This window comes from Carassius auratus, chromosome 28, assembly GCF_003368295.1.
Source record: "Carassius auratus strain Wakin chromosome 28, ASM336829v1, whole genome shotgun sequence".
Lineage (NCBI taxonomy): Eukaryota > Metazoa > Chordata > Actinopteri > Cypriniformes > Cyprinidae > Carassius > Carassius auratus.
The window spans coordinates 13,972,708-13,993,018 of record NC_039270.1 but is presented as its reverse complement, the minus strand read 5'-3'; the positions used below and the strand labels follow the sequence as shown (position 1 = coordinate 13,993,018).

At 38.2% G+C, this 20,311-nt stretch overlaps 4 protein-coding genes across 6 annotated transcripts; 1 reads left to right on the top strand and 3 right to left on the bottom strand.

Annotated features, from left to right (window-relative positions):
* The first annotated feature begins 115 nt into the window (after nt 1-115).
* LOC113046896 (dehydrogenase/reductase SDR family member 7B-like) lies at nt 116-4,282 on the top strand. The gene is made up of 7 exons (XM_026207996.1): nt 116-185; nt 854-1,015; nt 1,123-1,235; nt 1,407-1,617; nt 2,672-2,764; nt 2,858-3,010; nt 3,117-4,282. Exons 2-7 carry the CDS (start codon nt 862-864, stop codon nt 3,320-3,322), a joined length of 930 nt encoding a protein of 309 aa, XP_026063781.1. The 5' UTR covers nt 116-185; nt 854-861; the 3' UTR covers nt 3,323-4,282.
* A 1,550-nt stretch (nt 4,283-5,832) lies between these two features.
* On the bottom strand, nt 5,833-9,997 carry LOC113046897 (transmembrane protein 11, mitochondrial-like). 2 transcript variants are annotated; one of them, XM_026207998.1, is made up of 2 exons: nt 9,847-9,997; nt 5,833-7,467 (listed from the first exon to the last, which is right to left on the bottom strand). In XM_026207998.1, exon 2 carries the CDS (start codon nt 7,458-7,460, stop codon nt 6,951-6,953), a length of 510 nt encoding a protein of 169 aa, XP_026063783.1. In that variant the 5' UTR covers nt 7,461-7,467; nt 9,847-9,997; the 3' UTR covers nt 5,833-6,950. The 2 variants fall into 2 exon arrangements, with proteins under 2 accessions (XP_026063783.1, XP_026063782.1); XM_026207997.1 differs by lacking the exon at nt 9,847-9,997 and adding an exon at nt 9,301-9,423.
* Nucleotides 9,998-12,088: 2,091 nt separating this feature from the next.
* Nucleotides 12,089-14,653, bottom strand: LOC113046894 (protein NATD1-like). The gene is made up of 3 exons (XM_026207995.1): nt 14,371-14,653; nt 13,392-13,510; nt 12,089-13,280 (listed from the first exon to the last, which is right to left on the bottom strand). The coding sequence occupies exons 1-3, from the start codon at nt 14,465-14,467 to the stop codon at nt 13,164-13,166; spliced, it is 333 nt and encodes a 110-aa protein (XP_026063780.1). The 5' UTR covers nt 14,468-14,653; the 3' UTR covers nt 12,089-13,163.
* Nucleotides 14,654-15,353: 700 nt separating this feature from the next.
* LOC113046893 (probable phosphatase phospho1) lies at nt 15,354-18,131 on the bottom strand. Of its 2 annotated transcripts, none has more exons than XM_026207994.1 (3): nt 17,990-18,131; nt 17,756-17,793; nt 15,354-17,140 (listed from the first exon to the last, which is right to left on the bottom strand). In XM_026207994.1, the coding sequence occupies exon 3, from the start codon at nt 17,045-17,047 to the stop codon at nt 16,196-16,198; it is 852 nt and encodes a 283-aa protein (XP_026063779.1). In that variant the 5' UTR covers nt 17,048-17,140; nt 17,756-17,793; nt 17,990-18,131; the 3' UTR covers nt 15,354-16,195. The 2 variants fall into 2 exon arrangements, with proteins under 2 accessions (XP_026063779.1, XP_026063778.1); XM_026207993.1 differs by having other exon boundaries at nt 15,354-17,107.
* Nucleotides 18,132-20,311: the final 2,180 nt, after the last annotated feature.

Here is a 20,311-nt window from a genome sequence, read left to right as displayed (position 1 = left end):
CTAAAAGACCACAGGTGTCTATCTTAATTGTCTTTTATCCTGTTCGTTGTTGCGATGTGTTTGCATGCTGGCTTCAGTAGAGGGCGTGATTGATTCGCCCCTTCTGAATTCTATTGGATGGCCGAGATCACGTGATGCTGTTGAGTTCCGGATTCTCCATTCAATCACATAGGTCTTAGTTTACGGTAGGTAATTTGTTTACAAAACATGCCGATACAACGGCCTTAGAGATTCTGACTATTAGAGCTATTAAGATTGTTTTGTGGAAATAAGCTCAGTTGCATAGTGCGCTGAAACGTTACGTTTATACGTGACTTGATACTTAAGATAGCTGCTGTGGATTAATTAGTGTAACGTACTAAAACATTAAATCAGTGATAACGTTACTCTGTATTATCGAACAGACTAAGGCATGTTTTAACAATACAGTGGACACCTGACCACTTTTTCAGTAGTTGCATTATATAGTATTTATTAATGTTTTTAACTCACTTGTTTTTGTGTTTCAGCTCTCATTTGAGTTAAAAACATACTAGTAATTTTATATTACAATTTAAATGATCTTATTTTTATTTTAGCTTTATTTAAATAATTTTTTAAAATATTTATTTCAGTTTAAAAGGTTATAAATTTTTGGTGTGTTTGTGTGTTTTGTTTGTCTCTTTAATTTCTTTTAATGTGTAAGGCAAAGCTATTTTAAATGCTCAACTGGTCACAATTTTTAGGTTTTCACCTTACACCCCAATACAAATATTTCTATGGTGTTTTCACAGAATGCTGCCATGTTACATTTAGAGATGCTAGGCTGAGTTTAAATATATGTGACAATGCATATCTGTGCATGTGTGTTCAGAGTGACACATGGAGCGTGTGTTAGGTTTAGGCGTTGGGCCACTGGCAGCTGGGACTGTGGGGCTGCTGGTTTTGCTGAAAGTGATCCAGAGACTGAGACACAGGCTGAGTGTACAGGACAAAGTTGTGGTGATCACTGGAGCCAGTTCAGGCCTGGGCAAAGGTTACACAAGCATAAACTCACTTATTACGCTGATCACAATATCTGATCAGTGGCATTTGACTCTAGATCATTGTTTTCGTATTCTCAGTCTGTCTGTTGTGCCTCAGAGTGTGCGCGGCTCTTCCATGCGGCGGGTGCCCGGCTGATCCTGTGCGGACGGGACCACAAGAGACTGCAGGAGGTCGTGAAGGAGCTGGGAAACAAAAACAGTGCGATACAGGTGAAAACATGTCTTGCCAGTTCAGACTGTCCAGTCAAAGTTAAGACTAATTTAATCTTTAAAGCTTTAATTTATGAGAAAGATATGGTGTTATTTACACTAGGGAAATCTATGCAAGCATATATATGTCCAGTCTCTTCACTAGACAGATATATGCTCTTTCTTTTTCAGACTTACACTCCCTGCACTGTCACCTTTGACCTCTGCGACACATCTGTGGTTTCCAGCGCCGCCGAGGAGATTTTGAAGTGCCACGGTCATGTCGATGTCCTCATCAACAATGCAGGCATTAGCTACCGTGGCAAGATCCTGGACACCCATGTATCAGTGCAGCGAGATGTCATGGAGACTAACTACTTCGGTCCGGTTGCTCTCACACAAGGTTAGTGGGTCAGCGCAACAATTATATATCTGTTCATACAGTAACTCACCAAGGCTGCATTTATTTGATTAAAATACAGTTAAAACATTAATGCTGTGACACATTATTACAGTTTAAAAAAAATGCTTTCTATTTGCATAGATTTTAAATTGTAATTTAGTCCTGTGAATGTAATGCAATTACTCTAGTTTACTTTCAGTGTCACATGATCCTACAGAAATCATTCTTTTTTGCCCGATTTGCTGATTAAAATTAGTTTCTTAGGATTATCAGTGCTGAAAACAGCTGTTCTGCTTAATATTTTTTGTGTAAACCGTGGTACTACAAATGATAGAGAGTTAAAAACCAGCATTTGAAAATAAAATCTTTTGTATCACTTCTGTCACTTTTAAACCTTTTCATGTGTCATTGCTGGTTATAACTTACAAATAAATGTATAAATAAGTTACCGTTCACCAACTGTTAAACCAGTGTATGTATATTAATGTAGAAATAATATTACATTTTAAAAAATACAAAATTATAGGCCTATATATAATGTGTTGTAACTTTATACACATTATACAGTCAAACCAAAATTTATTCAGACACCTTCAGCATTTCTCACATTATCACAGTTTATTTGCTATAGTTTAGAAGATGGTAATAAAATATGACAAGATCTTGATAATGTCAGATAACTTTGATAGAAAGATATGTCATTTTGTTCGGTCTGTAGTGTAAATATGTCATATTAACAGTTAAGAAAAACACTCAAAGTGTCCGAATAATATTTAATCCCAAATTATTTGAACAATTTATCAATCATACATTATTTTTGGTATGTCACAGTTGACTTTATTTTGCTTTCCTAGTTCACACAAATGAAAAGTGTCCTGCACCAACTAGTAAAAAAAAAAACAAATTATACGTATATTTAGATATTTATATATTTTGATATGTATATATCAAAATTATATCTGGCGTCTGAATAATTGTTGGTTTGACTGTATGACATTATGTAGATTTGTATTCTAATTTTAATTATTCTAATAAAAAAATTGATTCCATCCAGCCATTCTGCCTTCGATGGTGGATAGACGCATTGGTCATATTGTTGTCATCAGCAGCGTGCAGGGAAAGATCTCCATACCGTACAGATCTGCATGTGAGTATACGTTCACAAAAGAAGGCATCTCAAGGGAATTCAATGATTTTAACAGAATAACATGTGATTCAGTAACGTTTCTTTTCCTGTCAGATTCTGCATCTAAGCACGCGACGCAGGCCTACTGTGACTGTTTGAGGGCAGAGGTGGAGCGGTTGGGCCTGCAGGTGTCCGTCATCAGCCCTGGTTACATCAGAACTAACCTGTCCATCAATGCAGTCACGGGGGACGGCTCGAAATATGGAGGTGAGAGCATGTTGTTCTTGTCAACATTCTGAGTTCTACAAGAAGATTTGGAAAACGAGTATCATAAATATACAAATTTTACGTTGCATTTTGTGTGTGTCTGAAGTAATGGATAAAACCACAGCGAGGGGGTCGGATCCGGTGGACGTGGCACATGCTGTTCTGAAAGCTGTCTGTCACAAACAGAAAGACGTTGTACTGGCTGGACTGCTGCCTGCTGCAGCCATCTATCTGCGCACACTGTGGCCCTCTCTCTACTTCACACTGATGGCTTCACGCGCCAGAAAAGAAGACAGAGTGAAGGAGGAATAAGAGAAAACTGCTTCTTTACATCTTCCTAGTCTCATTTTTATGTCTAAAGGTAAATACATAAAAATGGATTTCAGTTGTTCGATGTTCCCTGATCCTTAAAAAACACACCAGTCCTTAGATAAGCAGAACACACATTCATCAAACAAGATTACATCCTATTTAAATCAAATCTTGGCTGGTCGTAAACAGTTTTCATTTGCTCTTCCACAAATGAAGGCCTTGAAAAGTCTTAAATTAATGAAGTTAAAAGTCAAAAATGTCTTGTTTTACAATTCAAATATCTAAACATCCTTAATTCAAGATATATTTATTGAAGATGCAAAATGAAGACATGAAGTCTTGATTTTTAATAAAATGAACAGAATTGAATGAGTTTATCTTTAAACAAAATGTCAGTAGGGAATGCGAGCTGGTTTTAGCTTTGCAATAAACTTGGCTCAACTAAATAGATATTTCTGCTTTTCTAAAACATAAATTCACTTCATTTTTTTTTTATTTCTCAGGAAATGTGTCATGTCATTTTTGAGTCTATCTTGATTTTTGTTTGTGTAAAATTAATTGGTAATGGAAATTTCACATTTGATTTTCAAACTTTGAAGTGTCTTTGAAACTCTTACATTTACCTTCATAAAACTCACAGAAGGCCCATGATATTGTCCTGTATTAAGTCATTTGTTTCTTTATCGATTAATTATTAACCCAAATTTATTATTAACTGACTTTTCCACTCCATGCACCCTATTAGACTTGGCGCATTTTCATTTTACCTTTTGCGTACAATTATAAATCAAATCACGTCTCCGTAGTTCCCTTTTTGTTATAACTGATCATATCATAATATTCAGGTGGCCCTTATTACAACAGGAAGTTGAAATAAACTGGACGATTTCTGTTTTAATAAAGTTCTCACTTGCCTTCTGCCCCAATTATATATTACTTAAAACGTTTTCTTGACAACAAAAAAAAACAAAAAAAACAGTAAAAACACATGTGTAGCATCATTGCAAGGACCTCGTGATAATCTGGTTATGACAGATGCTCATGACTCTGGGGGGTTTTCTTTTTGGTATAGATGCACCACTCACATGCAGCTCTCAATAAGAAACCTGGAAATGAATGTGGATTACCAAATGGTTGTGCAATTTAGAAACAGTGCAATAACTGATATATAAAGGGGGATTTTACTTCAGGAAACATACCAATAGGTCATGATGTTTGTCCAAATTAAAGCAGTCCATTTGCAACTTCCTTGCAACATTTTAGTATTGAAAAAATGAAGGGAAAAAAACTATGGACTTCGCAATGCCAGCCCTGGTGGTTTTTGTCTCCAAATAAGGTTGATACAGGAAACTCAGCAGACATTTCTCTCACAGCAATGTTATTTAAATGGTGTTCAAACAGTCAGTCTAGTCTAAACACAGTAAAAATCCCTGCCTCGTTCAGTTCTTCATTTCCACCGGTTCACACACAGCTCTAAACTCCCAGATATCAAAAAGCGTCCATGTGCATGAAATACGTGGTACTTTGAACTAGACATGAACTTGGTCTTTGTGAATTACTTCTTTACGTGGTGTCACCTTTTAGGATATTCTAAAACATGCGGTTTTGATGAAACTGAACAATGTTTTAAAAGGGCAAAAAAAATTAAGGCCAAATTAAAATGCTTTTAATAATCACTGACACGAACCATGCATGTGTCAAAACTTCAAGAAGAATTAGGCGCTGCTAATGCAATGCTCCATCACTTAAGCTACAGGAACAACTAGTAGTAAGGACAACTGAAAATAGTCCCTGTGACATCAATAGTTTTATGAAGCTGAAATATGTGATTTAGTGAGGAGAAGAATTTATTTTGTTTTGTTTGTGCACAAGAATTATTCTAATAGCTTTGTAAAATTAAACTTGAACCCCTGATGACACATGGATAATTTTACTGATGTCCTTACTATATTTCTGGACCTGGTTTCATTTCAGTTACATTGCTATCTATGGAGCGTCAGAACTAGTGGTCGACCGATATGTGTTTTTTGACAGCCAATGCCTATATACTAGTGGTCAGTTTTCTGACCACTAGTCAGAAAGCTCTCGGATTTCATCAAAAATATCTTAATTTGTGTTCTGAAGATGAACAAAGGTCTTACAGATTTGGAACGACATGAGGGCGAGTAATGAATGACAGAATTGACATTTTTGGGTGAACTAACTTTAAAATAAAGATTGACCATTTTGATCATACCTTTTTCTCTTTGAATATCAAGTTTCAAATATTTTACACTACAATATGGAAATTAAACATATCAGAAAATTAATTTAAGCTCGAGATGAAGGGCAGAGGTGCAGTCATAAAAACAACATGAATAGATGTGAACATGGTACAATTAATTACAAAATACTTTCACAAAGTTGTCTATGCAAAATGTTAAGCAATTGTTATTCAATTAAACGGGTTTATCTGCTAATTCAAGGTATAGTAATAACCAAAAATGTTATAATAATAATAAAAAAAAAAGATTATCACAGTCTGGAACATAAGTAAATGATAAAACATGAATATATGAGTCAACTATGCATTTCAGATGTGTTCCTTATTACTGCTCATCTTTTATATTAAACTTCATAAGGAAGAACTGAATTTACACTAATCCATTTACTGCCACATTCAGTTCTTGGTTTCAAACACAATTAAAATCTTGGATTTGAAAAGGTGTCCATGTGCATAAAATATACTCTATTTTGTCCAATTATTCAGATTTCTTACGATGAGTTCGCATTTCTGACCCTTAGTTTCCTGTAACAGCATACAGTATATAGGTTTACATCATCACAAGTGAGAAAGTTTTAGGAGTGAAATGAACTATCCATTTCAGATGAGTTCACATTTTCTGCTCACCTTTTGTATTTACCTTTCAGAACTTCTTGAGAAGAACTAGATTTAAACTGATCCACTACAAACCACGGCTTGTAAAGCAAATCTGAAGCCTAAAACTCAGATCTGAGCCCTTGAGGGTCAAATAAAGGTGGTCAGAGAGGCCAGTGAAGTTAAATCTCCTACTGTTTAATGAAAAGATGATGCACCAAAGGCAGGGTACAGTAAAACTACACAGAGGGAGAAAAGAGAGGATTCAAAGGTCATTCTTAAAACATGATCGGTCCGTCTGTCCACCACACATTCAGTCCGTCAGGTCACTGCCCGGGTGCGGAGCTCCGTGTGGGTGGCAGGTGACGTTTGGGGAGGGTCGCCGGGACGAGAAAGGGGCTGGACAGGCGCAGGGAAGGAGCGGGAGGGGGGAGGCTCAAGTACACTGGTGATATCACTTTTAAAGTACAGGGAAAAAGGGAAGATTCATTCAGAACTACAAGCTCCCCCCAAGCCTTCCATCAATCTGTCCAATCTTAAACCGATTGAAAGCAAGACGCTGAAAAAGCGTAACAGAGAGAGCGCCGCTGCCTTTTGTTTTTCCATCACTTTCTCCGTCGGTCCATCCATATGTCTTGTTTGGTGTGTATGTGTGTATCTGCCTGTGTCGGGTGTTTAGTAGTGCTTCTCTCCTCCCTGCTGTGTGTTTGTGTGCGTGTATGCGTTTATCAGTATCTGTATAAGTGTGTGTGTGCGCATGTGTCATAGCGCTCATACGGTGTACAGTTCATAGATCTTCTTGGCACAGTACGCCAGGGCCGCCAACGCTATCGTGTTGTGCAGTCTCTTTCTGTGCACGTCGTCCCGTCGAACCAGAACCACGGGCGAGGAGGAGGTGAGCGTGTGCAGCGGCAGCCGCGAGAGCTTCTGACTGTCGTACTCCACCTGGTATTTGCAGCAGGGGTCGAACTGCCAGGAGATGCCGTAGAGCGTGGCACAGGCCAGGCTCAGAGCGCCAGCAGGGAGCGCCACATAACGGGAGTATTCGGCGGGAAGGGCGAGCGGTGTCAGGAGGCACGCGGCCCCTGCCAGAACGGCGGTTTTGTGGAGGCAATTCCCCACAGCCACCCAGCGGGCCGTCTCGTCTCCGATACGTGTGGGTTCGATTACGATGTAGCGGTACTGCGCCTCCAGAGCCTGCTCCAGCTCGTACTCAAACTGCTCCTGTGCATTCTCGCCGTTGTAGATCTCGTGGACGATGTAACACTCAGAGGCCGCCATCACTGCCCTGAAGAGAGCGACAGAAAACCAGAATTCGTCAATCTGAATGAATCCAATCCAGATTCTGAAAATTCTGTTTATGAACTATAAACGTTGTGATCTGTTTGACATGTTCATTTAAATGCATCAGATGTAATCTAAACAAAACCCAGTTGGCACAATGAGAAAAAAATAAATAAAAAATGACCAGTTCATAAGATAAAAAACACACATTCATAAGATGTAAAATGGCTAAAAACACATCTCTTCCATTATTTATTTGACTCTCTAACTCTAGACCTCTCCATTCTAATTATATTCTTTAAAAAAAAAAAACGTGTCCCTTTTAGACTTGCACACTATTCATTTACTGCTTGTTTAAAAAAAAACAACTAGCACTTTTCTAATCTTTTGTGTTCTTTTCTTTTTTATTTATTATACAATTAACAAAACCAGAAAAAGTCATCCACCACTAGTTTGCTCTGTTCTTTTTCTATTCTGTCGGTTTTCTTTTTCTTATATAATATTTTTTTTAAACTTCCTACGTTGTACTGCATTAAGCTAACCAAGACTTGTTATAGCACTTATATATCATTGCTCTTTTGTTGTTTTTGATTTCTTCCATTGTCCTCATTTGTAAGTCGCTTTGGATAAAGGCATCTGCTAAATGACTAAATGTCCGAAGTTTTTTTTAGCTAATATTTAGTAAACATTAAGTCTCCTCTACTGACCAATTTGTAGGACACAAGTAAACATGCTCATGTCGTCAGAAATGTGTAAACATGCTTTCAATGCTTCACTTCTTCATATTATTGATCATTTAACATTTCATGATTATTCCAACTCTACCCCACCCCTACCAAACTGAAATCAACTGGGACATTTACTTGAAGGCTTTTCAGTCCAGTTGAGCCATCAATGTATTCATTTAGTTTCATCTAAATGTAACCACTAAAGATGTACTGTGTGGAAAAACGTATGACTGATTTGATAAGACAGATACTTTAAGAGCAGCCACCTCCTCTTCAATTGGAATGGCTTGCTTTTTTCCCCCCATTTGTTAATTCTATGTTGAATTTTTCAAAAAGCATTTTAAAATGACTATTTAAAAAACAAAATGAGCGTATTTTCTGGTCTTTATTAGTCTCGAGCTGTTTGAGGTTATCTAAATCAGCCAGATCTTCTGAGGCCTGAGTTCACAGACAAACAAGAAATGCGATGTTATAAAAACATAAAGGCTGACGGGAAATTTTCACGTGTACATTGAAAGACATTTGGTTGGTATATAATTAGAAAATATAAAAATCCTGAGCTGCTAAATAAATCGATAGAGACAAGCGAGATCAGTCAGTCTTTAGACACGGTTAAATACATTTAACGCATACTGTCAGTTTAACATGAACTGCATTAAACAACCATATTATTAGGTGGAAAATACCATTTCTTCAAGTTGTCAAGACATTTGCGGGAAACACGAAAGTTGGTATACAAACTATAAACCTCCTGCTAACTGTCATGACAGTGAAGCGCTATTTTAACTTGTTCCTCTCGTGTCAATATGGGTAACACAATCTGCAACAAACATGAGGGATCAGTGTTGAGCCTTCGATGTAACTGCCATAAAAAAAAACACATTTCTGCCGGTCTCTGCACTGCTAATCATTTGAGGGAGCCCAGAGTCAGTAAGCTAATCAAAACTACACATGAGCTCTATTCAAACGATATTTTTAGTGTTTGCGGCTCTACTAAACTCCCAAAGACTTAGTATTTAAAGGATACTAAACTAACTTAAATTCTGCATAAAGCCTAAAAATTTAACGTCTCGTTTTATGAAATAATGACAGGTTTTAGTCTAGCTGACCTCTCCCTGTTGACTGGGACACCGCGCCTCCTTCCCAGCGACGCCATCTTGAAATTGCAAACGGACTAGACTTGACGCAAAACCCGCGATGCACCGTGGGTAATGTAGTTCCATGCTCCTCCTTTATTAATAATGTTTAACTTTCTCGAAAGCTTCATAAAGACTACAAATCCCGTGAAACGGTTCAGTTGGGGACCCTACCACCTAAACAGAATGTGTAAAGATATTAATATTTGCTCTGTTTTGTTAAAGACACTTGTTTGTAACATATGAAACACATGATTTCGTGCAACAGACTAGTAATTTATTTTGATTAGGGTTAGATCCGTCAGGGTATATAATGTAGGCTTGTGTTTTTGAATAGCGGAGGTGACCAATCCAGAGCAAGGACAACACTATTGGGCTTTTAGTAGGACAAACCATTCCCACAGCGAATGCAAGCTTTTTACAAACAATGTGGTCTGCCTAAATGATTTAACTGTTTTGTAGCATCTCCAAAACTTTCGGTCATGTTGTGAACGTGGATGCAATCACCAAGGCACTCACCCATAATGTGGTCGGTTCTCGTTAATGCGGTGAGTCCCGTCCTCGCGCGGAGCTCGTGCACGCGGGGTCGGAGCGGAGCCGTGTTATAACAACTACACGGTGCTCGGTAACACGTGCAGGCTCTGCGCTCCGTCTCCCCCAATAGTGATAGATTTCATAACATAAACACATTGAAACCAATAACTTAATATCTGCATGCATTAATATAAGGGAGCAAACGAAGTGAGATAAATTACGAATATTTTTAAGAGAGAGAGAACCATGGTAATTATAGTCAACTAAAACCGTAATAATTAAGTTTACTTGAAATAAAATATAAATGTAAAAACCTGTAGTTCCCTAAACGCTTTTTAATCCTGATGTATTAAAAATAAAAACTGAAATACTCTATATATATATATATATATATATATATATATATATATATATATATATATATATATATATATATATATAGACACACACACAGGTGCTGGTCATATAATTTGAATATCATCAAAAAGTTGATTTATTTCACTAATTCCATTCAAAAAGTGAAACTTGCATATTAGATTCATTCATTACACACAGACTGATATATTTCAAATGTTTATTTCTTTTAATTTTGATGATTATAACTGAGAACCAAGAAAAATCCCAAATTCAGTATCTCAGAAAATTTGAATATTGTTAAAAAGTTTCAATATTGAAAAGACACAAAAGGTAATTGCAAAAGATGCTGGCTGTTCACAGAGCTCTGTGTCTAAGCACATTAATGGAGAGGCGAAGGGAAGGAAAAGATGTGGTAGAAAAAAGTGTTCAAGTAATAGGGATAACCACACCCTGGAGAGGATTGTGAAACAAAACCCATTCAAAAATGTGGGGGAGATTCACAAAGAGTGGACTGCAGCTGGAGTCAGTGCTTCAAGAACCACTACGCACAGACGTATGCAAGACATGGGTTTCAGCTGTCGCATTTCTTGTGTCAAGCCTCTCTTGTACAACAGACAGCGTCAGAAGCGTCTAAAGACAAAAAGGACTGGACTGCTGCTGAGTGGTCCAAAGTTATGTTCTCTGAGGAAAGTAAATTTTGCATTTCCTTTGGAAATCAGGGTCCCAGAGTCTGGAGGAAGAGAGGAGAGGCACACTACCACGTTGCTTGAGGTCCAGTGTAAAGTTTCCACAGTCAGTGATGGTTTGCGGTGCCATGTCATCTGCTGGTGTTGGTCCACTGTGTTTTCTGAGGTCCAAGGTCAACAGAGCGGTATACCAGGAAGTTTTAGAGGACTTCATGCTTCAACTTTATGGAGATGCAGATTTCATTTTTCCAACAGGACTTGGCACCTGCACACAGTGCCAAAGCTTCCAGTACTTGGTTTAAGGACCATGGTATCCCTGTTCTTAATTGGCCAGCAAACTCACCTGACCTTAACCCCATAGAAAATCTATGGAGTATTGTGAAGAGGAAGATGCGATATGCCAGACCCAAGAATGCAGAAGAGCTGAAGGCTGAATTAGTGAAATAAATAAAGCTTTTGATGATATTTTAATTATTTGACCAGAACCTGTATATATAATAAAAAGATAAACAATAGTATAACAATAAAATAGAAAACAATAAAATAACTAAAACGTAAAATATAAAAATAAAGCTATAATTGTATATCTATATGATCCTTAAATGAACAAAGCTTTCTGTAATAATTTTCCTATCCTCTTAATATGTTACAATTCCTTTAGGATATACATTTAGATTTTACAAAACAACAAAAACAAAATGTAATATCCATGGGGGAACATAAAAAAAAAACTAATTAAAAAGTCTAGTAAACTCTACTAGAAAAACCCAAATTGAGTACAATTCACCGTTCAGCTATTTAAAGGGACATTTCATCGAAAATGTAAAATGTAATGAAAATTGTCATTATTTACGCACCCTCATGTCATTTAAGCCAGTATGACTTTTGTTTCTTTTATAAAAAATATAAATATGAAAAGAAATGTCAATTGTTCACCATTTATTAAAAATTAATGCACCTAGACCCAAACATTGTATTGTTGAACAAAATATCTGCATCTTATCATTTGTGCTCCACGGAAAAATGTCATATGGGTTTGGAACAACTTAAGGCTGAATAAATGCATCATTTATGAAAAGCTAATTTTTTTTATATATATATATATATATATATATATGAAAAAGTACACACACTGATAATGCTAAAATGTTGACATTGATAATTAATGGACAAACACTCATAAATCAAGTTTGATCTTAAAAATGTTTTATTCAAAACCATGGATAGTAATGTTAAGATTACATAAGTGTGTAAAAACAGATTAATTCCTGGCACCTTTAGGCTTTATTACATCACAATTGGTCATAACAGAGCCCAGTTGCTTAATAAAAAAAAAAAGGAATATCATGGTCATCAATGGTGTCAGCACAGAACAAGGCATGATGGTCCGCTCTCTGCGCTGTCTACCCTGCAAACAACCGATCTTACTGAAGGCAGTTCATCAACTGACTTATTATAAGACCCCTGGGAATTTTGGGAGTAACTAACACACTATACCCTGACATTCATACGCTCATATTCGGTTATTCAACACACACACACACACACACACACATACACGTTACATCCAACCACATGTAACAGAATCCCCTATGTAGAGGTGCTTTATTGTTTTTATAAAGTGTGCATCCTGAGAGGTTCAGCCCTGTGAGTATATGGGCAGGCGATTGTCTCCAGAGTCTGAGCTCTTCACTGGCCATAGAATACAAAGATACACACATGCAAAAGCACAAGATCATCCTAGAAGATGAACAGAAGAAATAGTAGTTTCTGGCAGGACAGTTAGATTGTGATGTCCCTAAAACTTCACACCAGGATGAGTGTGCACGCTCTACACATTTGGGAACAGAAGTACGTGCCTGTATTTATCTTGTGAGCACCACTAAATCTGAAGGAGTAAGGCCAGAGAGGCATATGGAGTCTAACGTCACTCTTCTGATCATATCAAAGCGTTGATATTTTGAGTTCATGACGGGTGTCACAATCCTCTCACTTCTCTGGGTTGGCTTGAAAGTCTGCTCGAGTCACTGGGAAGCTAGTGCACCTCAAAGTCCACACTCTTGTCAGTCCTCAGAAAACGTTTAATATCTTCAGATCTCACCCCTTCTTAAATCGCTCTCACTTGCAAACAAAAAACAAATCACTTTCTTTTGTGAAGTTTCAAGACCAGTCAGATAGATTAGGGAATCCCAAAAGATATCCATCCCACCCGATCCCAAATCAGCCTATTAGAATGGAGATTGTCCCCATCTCTGGCTCTCAGTGGAGGACGTGCTCCAGGTAATGGGGGAGAGGGTTTTCTTTGACATATTTCTGGATGTACCAGCAGGTCAAATGGGCTTTCAGGTCCTCCTCCACCACAAAGTCCATTGCAGCCTAGCAAAACCAATCAAAAACTATATGATTTAATGCACACAAGAGAACAACATAACATTATATGATCATGTATAAACCAGTTCACACTGATCTTGAGTAATCTTCTACAACCTTGGCAAGGTGTTTGGCGATCTCTCGTCCCCGGTAAGCTTCAGGAACCTCGGTGTGCTGCAGATCCACGGTCTTCTTCCCCACATACTCGTACAGCAGAACAGCCCTGTCATGGGAACCTTCAATATAGTTGCATAAACATTAGTCAGCGTACAGTAAACAAAGCTATTCGTGACCGTGAAGAACTGCTCAGTCAAACAGGATGCATATCTGTGCTATGTTTTCCATTTTCACCGTCGTAAAACGAGTGCTTTCCGGTCAAATAGTCATAAGCTGGGTTTGTTTCTTTGCTATCGTCATTTTAGTGTATGCAAACCCTCTATTTTCATGTGAAACCCCGCAAGTAATAAGCGCAAGTCTGCTCCTGTTCCTCTGCTGTTGCGACATAATGACATAAACATAGCGACATGAGTTTGCTTTGTACCAAGAGCAAGATGATGGAACAGGAAGTAGCCAAAAACTAAGTTTGGATGGGATGGCTAGCTGGTAAAATAGGCAACCTAGTTACTAATCCACACAGAGAAGAAAACAAAGCTTGCGTTAAAGCAAACGCACGCACTGTGACTGGTCACAGACGAGATTTACTGCAGCTCAAACAAAACTAATATTTGGTGCATGCGACGGATGAATCCGACTCATTAAGCGCTTGTTAAAAGACATACAACGCAGAAATATAAAGAATGAGTTGATGGCGGGAAAACAAACAAACAAACAAACAAAAACAGTTCCATTCCATTCGTTAAAGCAAAATAACTAACGTTAGTTGATGTCATATTGCACTGACTAGGCCTAGAATCAAAGCGTGTGACGATATTTACAAGGTAATGGTAGAAGTGGAACGGATTTTATTAGATAACGTGTTTACCATGTTGAGAAGCGAAATATAATAAACAAAAGGCACGTTTTGCAGGCTAACACACGGTGGCTTGTCCTCCTTCCCCCGCGACCACCATCTCGTTACATCTGACGCATTACTGACCGTTCAGTCGGATGCTGAATTGTCGTCTTTTCTTGTCGTGTTCCACTCGGAGAGGAGTGTTGATGGCCAGGACGTTCACCTGTGCAGCGTGGGCCATAACGACTGTAGGTCAGCTGTCTGGAGGGGGCTGTGTGTCAGGGAGCCGTGGTGAAAGGCGCATTCATGCCTCGCCGAGGTGAAGACGAGCATTTGATCTTGCGAAAACACTCCATCCGCGGAAATCAGCTGTGAAGTCACGTGTTCGCCGCTGGCCAATCAGAACAGGCGCGTTGTTTTGACACGCCCGGTCTCTTTAAAAAGAGTTAGACGCGGCCGCCAGGTGGAGATATTTGCTGTTTAGTTTTTTCTTTTCTTATTAGAAAATATTTTATTAGGAATTTTGGGAACTTAGTATATAAACGAGTACAATCGGCTATATTACAAAGGTATTTGAGAAAAAAATAGAATGTTATTTTCTCTCTTCTTGTGTAAGTTACTGCCTAATCAAAATCAAAACATGGTGATGCTTTTAGTTAATCATTTCTTTTTAGCTGTACTTTATCCTTAAAAAGGCCTAATGTAGTAAGAGTGATGTAAATGCTAATTTAAAATGAAATAATTCGTTTAATCTTTCTCTCAATGATGTTGAGATGATGATATTAAAGTTTAGCTTCAAAACTAAGAGGACAAAAGATCTCAAGTTTTGTCTCCATCTCACACTCATTCATTGGCGAGTGTCATATGGTTTTATAGCAGTTAACGCTTTATATTTCAGTCCTGAATTCAACTGTGCAAGATAAATTTCGCTTTGTACTGACAGATTGAGATCTGCTGACAATGATTGTTTATTGTTGGATTTAAGTATTGTAAAAACAAAAAGAGGAAAGTACGCTTGTTAAACTTATTTTTAAAAATGGCAATATATATTAGTAGAAGGTTAAAAATCCTCTATGATACAAACTCATAAGTTGAACTGGTTTTTAAAAGGGCATATAAAAGCAAGAGTAAGGAATGGTTTTATTAATTTTTTTTACTCCTATGAAGGAGTTGGATAAGATTAAAGACATTCAGAAAGTAGAAAATGTATTGTGAGTGAATGACTTTATAACCATGCTGGTGATGTTCAGAGGTCTCAGATCCATAGTCTCACTTCCAGAGTTCACAGACTTTGCATAAGAGAAAGGAACAAACACAGACAAACAAAAATTCAGCATAAGTTAAAAGTACAACACATCCTGCCAACTGAGGATGGGTTCAAGTTTACTATTAAAAACCATAACATACAATAAACACAGTATTTCAACAGCAAAGACTAACCATCTGAAGTTCTCATTAGTAAGATGATCATTTTAGTGAATTAGATTAGCATTTTTCACATAAATAATCACCTATAGCACCTCTCAGATTTTCATCTTTAAAACTACATATATGTGTGAATGACAGTACAGTACAGAAATTGTTCCTAAGCATAATAATAATAATAATAATAATAATAATAATAATAATAATAATAATAATAATAATAATAAATAATGCATTTAGGGATAGACACCACTGGCCAGTCTTAGTGTTAATACAAACAGATTTTAAAAAGTCTACGCTCAATCATACGCACACATTATAAATCCATTCTCATTTGGATGTGTCTGTGTATTTAAATGTAAGTTTATAGCGGTGTTATTTCAACTGTACAAACAATGCATCTTATTAAAAGACCCTAAACAGCCTGGCAGTTTCTAGACAGAACTAAGCTGATGCATATTTGGCAAAACCAAAAGAGTTTGCAATGTACTCTAGAAAGCCCTATACATTATTAGGGCCTCATTTAGGTGCCTGTATAATATATTTAGGGCCTCTCTAATATCTTCCTCAGGGTGTTGATGACATCTTCTCCACTGTTCCAGGGCACCACACTGGCCTTGAACTCTCCAGGTTTGGCTTCCTCCATCTCCTGGATCAATTTGTGCATTGGAAAGTCCCGGCGTGGGAATGCAATGTCACCTGGTGACAGTGTGAGTGATGGGCAAAAGTCATTGGCCCCATCGCCCACATACAAAACCTTCTGGTACGGCCGTCCGCTCCTCTCTCGCACGCGCTGGGCCACGTACTGCCTCACCACTACCGCTTTGCACATGTTTGGAGGGCATCGCAGGCACTCATGGGAGTGGAAGGGGCGAAGCTGCAGCCGCCCATTATCATCAAAGTGAGCTGGGTTGGTGAAAATGCGCAGAAATAGCGGGTGGAAGCCCAGGTGCTGCAGCCAAGTTTCGATGAACACAGTATTAGCGTCTGACACACAAATGACTTCAAAGTCCCTTGAAGGCTGGGAAAGCAGGAAATGCATCAAAGTGGGGATGCCTGGGCAGGGAGGGAGTTTCTTCACTGTGTCTTGAATAGCCGCCGGGGTGACTCCCTGTTCGGCGAGGTAAGCCAGCACACGCTGCATGTACTCACTGTAGTGGCCAGAACGGTAGGTGTCCTTCAACCAGCCGGGCAGGACTCCACCAGGCGCCACAGTAACCATAGAGTCGTCGCTGCACTCGTCCACCAGGGTCTCGTCAAAGTCAAAGAATATGAGGAAACGCCTGTCGTTAGGGGGCGGAGCCTGAGCTCTGGTTCTGTGCTGGTGGGGCTCCTCAACTCCTCTAGGAGGATGAGGTGGAGAAACACAGCAGTTGAAGACAGAGTCCCGCATCATGGATGGGAGGGAAGAACAGCACAGATGTCTTTTAGGTCCTTCACTCTTTTTGCTCTTCCACTGCAAATGAAGAGCAATCCAGTTATGCCAGAACTTCAAGCAGACAAAAGAAAAAGAAGAAGAAAACATAAAAAATGTAGAATGTGGTTGCAGAATAAAAAACAAGACATGAAAAACAAGTTTTTACCCCCACATACAGATACAAGGCCACATATTTATTTTAAATATTGAAAAATCGGGCATTCACTCAGCTGAATTCAAGAACTGAGATTACATTTAAACTGAGTTTCTATGACATTTTCTTTTGAGTCGTCTCAAAAGTTAGAAAATATAAACATGCATTTAATATGTAGTTATATTTTCCTTAAAAGACAAGCCGTCTTATAGTTGTCTTCTTCTTAAATTGTATATATTTTAATGTATTTAAAACACTGATTTATATTTAAACTGAGTTTTTATTAAGTGACAATCTCACAAATTAGAAGAAAACAATGCAATTCTAAAATTTGTGTCAAGAGCATCATCTCAGATTCATTTACAATTCATTTCATTTTCCAATTCATATTTGGAATTGTTGCCATTTTAAAAACTGCTATCAGGTTGTGGGACATATCGTGTCTCATGTCAACCAATATCATAAGTCGATTCACAGAAGGAGTTTTATAACTTTTAGACTTGTTTATGTATATTTATGATGATGCAACTCACCTCTTTTCACCTTAAGCTCGCCGCCGCGCAGTGTCAATCTATAACAGAAGAATACAGAGAAATATGACTTTACATTTACCAAACTATAGCCTACTCACAATTGTTTTGAGAACAATCTCGTTAAGAGTGAGCGTTCACAAAATGTGCTGTTAAACGATACAGCCGACTGAAACAGAAGTTAGATGACAGCGTGATTATTTTATGTCTCGTTCTAATGGTTTGTAATCAGAATACCTTGAGCAGGACGTCCCGTCTAGATGTTCATCACTACTGATCGCCGCCTTCAGCTTCTGCCTGGTTTCTCAAAAGTGCTGGAGATTTATGTTCCGACCCTGTCTGGAGCCACAGTGACGCACATGGGTCGGCCCCGCCTCTCCTACATCACTGCATCCACGAAGAACCTCAGCGATGCGCTCCTGTACACATCACCTACCGCCAGGGGCGTCGGACTGGGGGGGTAAAGGGTACCGAGTACCCAGGGCCCGAGGTGGGGGGGGCGCTTAAAAGTCAGTTTTCTATACATACATATACATGCACTAACATTTGTATAGCATTTATGTTCAAATAAAAATGTTCCTGTGCAAAACTAAACTTGTAGTTAGGCACTGGTTTGGTATAACAAAGTCATTTTCATTCTGTGCAGGGCCCCACCACCCCTCTCGAATCAATGTAAATGGTACGACCCGCATTCAGGTGCTTCAGCTGCGGACCAGCGGTGAATCATTTAATGAGACAGGAGCATAGACAGTAAAATAAGACAGGAGCTGGAGTTAGCCGTGATATGAACTAAGAAGACAGGGGAAGAGTCATGTCTTTCCTTAAGAAAGGAAAATCAGGGGCTCAAAAACGAAAAGAAACGAAGATTAAAGAGAGAAAGGCAAATGAGGGCAAAAAGTTGCTCACTCAGTTTTTTGAAAAGAAAGGTGAGCTCCAAATGCATAATCGAGCATTGACATCGTTTTAACATAAATATCTACTCTTGGAGGAGTTCTCCCAAGAGTCAGAAGTTTACATGAAAACACTGTATATTTCCCTCCATTGTCAAAATCTAACACCCGCGAAAACACAGATCGTTAGCGCCTGTTTTACCGCATTGTTATGCAAATTATCTCGCGCACGCTCAGGACTGTTATCAGTTTAATGCACATCTTAATGATCGAAAATTACTTATTTTAAAACGTAAAGACTGAATGTCTAGTTTGGTGGTTAGTGTACCCGGTGATTCTATAGTCTGCATTTATTTTAAACAGACAAATAATCAGCAATTAACTTGTACTTAGCCTACACTTTAAAAAAGGTATTATGACAATAAAGGATATTTTAGCAATCATTTGAAGCCATATATTTCAGTTCCAGACCCTGCAGCAGCAGGCCCCTCATCATGGCCAGGTGAAAGCAGTGACAGTGAGGTGGATGTGACAGTGAGACAAGGTGTGCTTTTAGCGGAATTGCCTGTTTTAACACTTAGTAATTAAGTGTTAAGAGGAAATAAGCAAAATGGGTACATTGTTATTGTACACATTTAAACTTTAAAGGGGCAGTTCACCCAAAAATGAAAATTCTGTCATCATTTACTCTCCCTCAAGTTGTTCCAAACCTGTACGGTTTCCTTTCTCCTGCTAAACACAAAAGAAGATAATTTAAAGAAGGTTGGCAATTAAACAGTTGCTGGTCCTCATTGACTTCCATAGTATTTTTTTTCCTACTATGGAAGTCAATGGGGTCCATCAGTCGTTTGGTTACCGACTTTCTTCAAAATATCCCACCCATTGGTATCACTATGGTATTTGGTAAGGGGGCCCAGCAAGATGGTTTGTACCCAGGGCCCAAAATTTGGTGCTACGCCCCTGCCTACCGCTACAGCCTTGACAGATACAATACACAAGGAACGCTACTTATTTAATGAAGGTAAACAAATCAGTCAAAACTGGACTGAAATGCCGCAAGGTAGCCTATTTATTTGTACATATTTTTTTGTACATGGAGTAGTCTACTTTCATATAATTTTTTTTTTGGCTTAATATATGTATGCACTTTGTTGCATTAGAATATTTACACTTCACTCGTCTTAATAAAAAAAATTGCCTATTACAAAAGAACATTACAACATACGCTACACATGAATAAATACACTGAATGCACATTGCGTTATTTATGACTCGATTTTAAATGTTTTTTAATGGGTGTATAATTTAACCGAAGGTGAGTGCACTTTGTATTCAGAATCACTAGGGTGTTTAGTCTTGTAAGAACATCCTGTACTTCACTGTTCCTTCTGTAGAGAAATGCTAATGACAGCCTGTTAAAAACGGGTATTTTGGGAGGAGTGGAAAGGGGAACTAGTTTGTCATTATCACCATCTCTAAACAGGACAGTCTTTACAGCCTATTTGATGAGGTTTATATCTACACTCTACATGCACATGAACTCTTCTGCAGGTTTATGTTGGGCAGAGGATACAAAATGAGACTATTGATTTATTCAGTAAGTATAAGGGCATCTGTCGATGCTCTACACAGATAATGATATCAAATATATGACAATGTGAAGAAAAAC

Excerpts from the sequence above, each read along its gene's own strand:
- LOC113046896 (XM_026207996.1), top strand. The coding sequence starts at position 862 with ATGGAGCGTGTGTTAGGTTTAGGCGTTGGGCCACTGGCAGCTGGGACT. Across the intron at positions 1,236-1,406 it reads ACAAAAACAGTGCGATACAG|ACTTACACTCCCTGCACTGT; the intron begins GTGAAAACATGT and ends TTTCTTTTTCAG. Across the intron at positions 2,765-2,857 it reads CATACCGTACAGATCTGCAT|ATTCTGCATCTAAGCACGCG; the intron begins GTGAGTATACGT and ends TTTTCCTGTCAG.
- LOC113046897 (XM_026207997.1), bottom strand. The coding sequence starts at position 9,347 with ATGGCGTCGCTGGGAAGGAGGCGCGGTGTCCCAGTCAACAGGGAGAG. Across the intron at positions 7,468-9,300 it reads GTCCCAGTCAACAGGGAGAG|GGCAGTGATGGCGGCCTCTG; the intron begins GTCAGCTAGACT and ends CGCTCTCTTCAG.
- LOC113046894 (XM_026207995.1), bottom strand. The coding sequence starts at position 14,467 with ATGGCCCACGCTGCACAGGTGAACGTCCTGGCCATCAACACTCCTCTC. Across the intron at positions 13,511-14,370 it reads ATTCAGCATCCGACTGAACG|GTTCCCATGACAGGGCTGTT; the intron begins GTCAGTAATGCG and ends ACTATATTGAAG. Across the intron at positions 13,281-13,391 it reads TCGCCAAACACCTTGCCAAG|GCTGCAATGGACTTTGTGGT; the intron begins GTTGTAGAAGAT and ends TGGTTTTGCTAG.
- LOC113046893 (XM_026207994.1), bottom strand. The coding sequence starts at position 17,047 with ATGATGCGGGACTCTGTCTTCAACTGCTGTGTTTCTCCACCTCATCCT.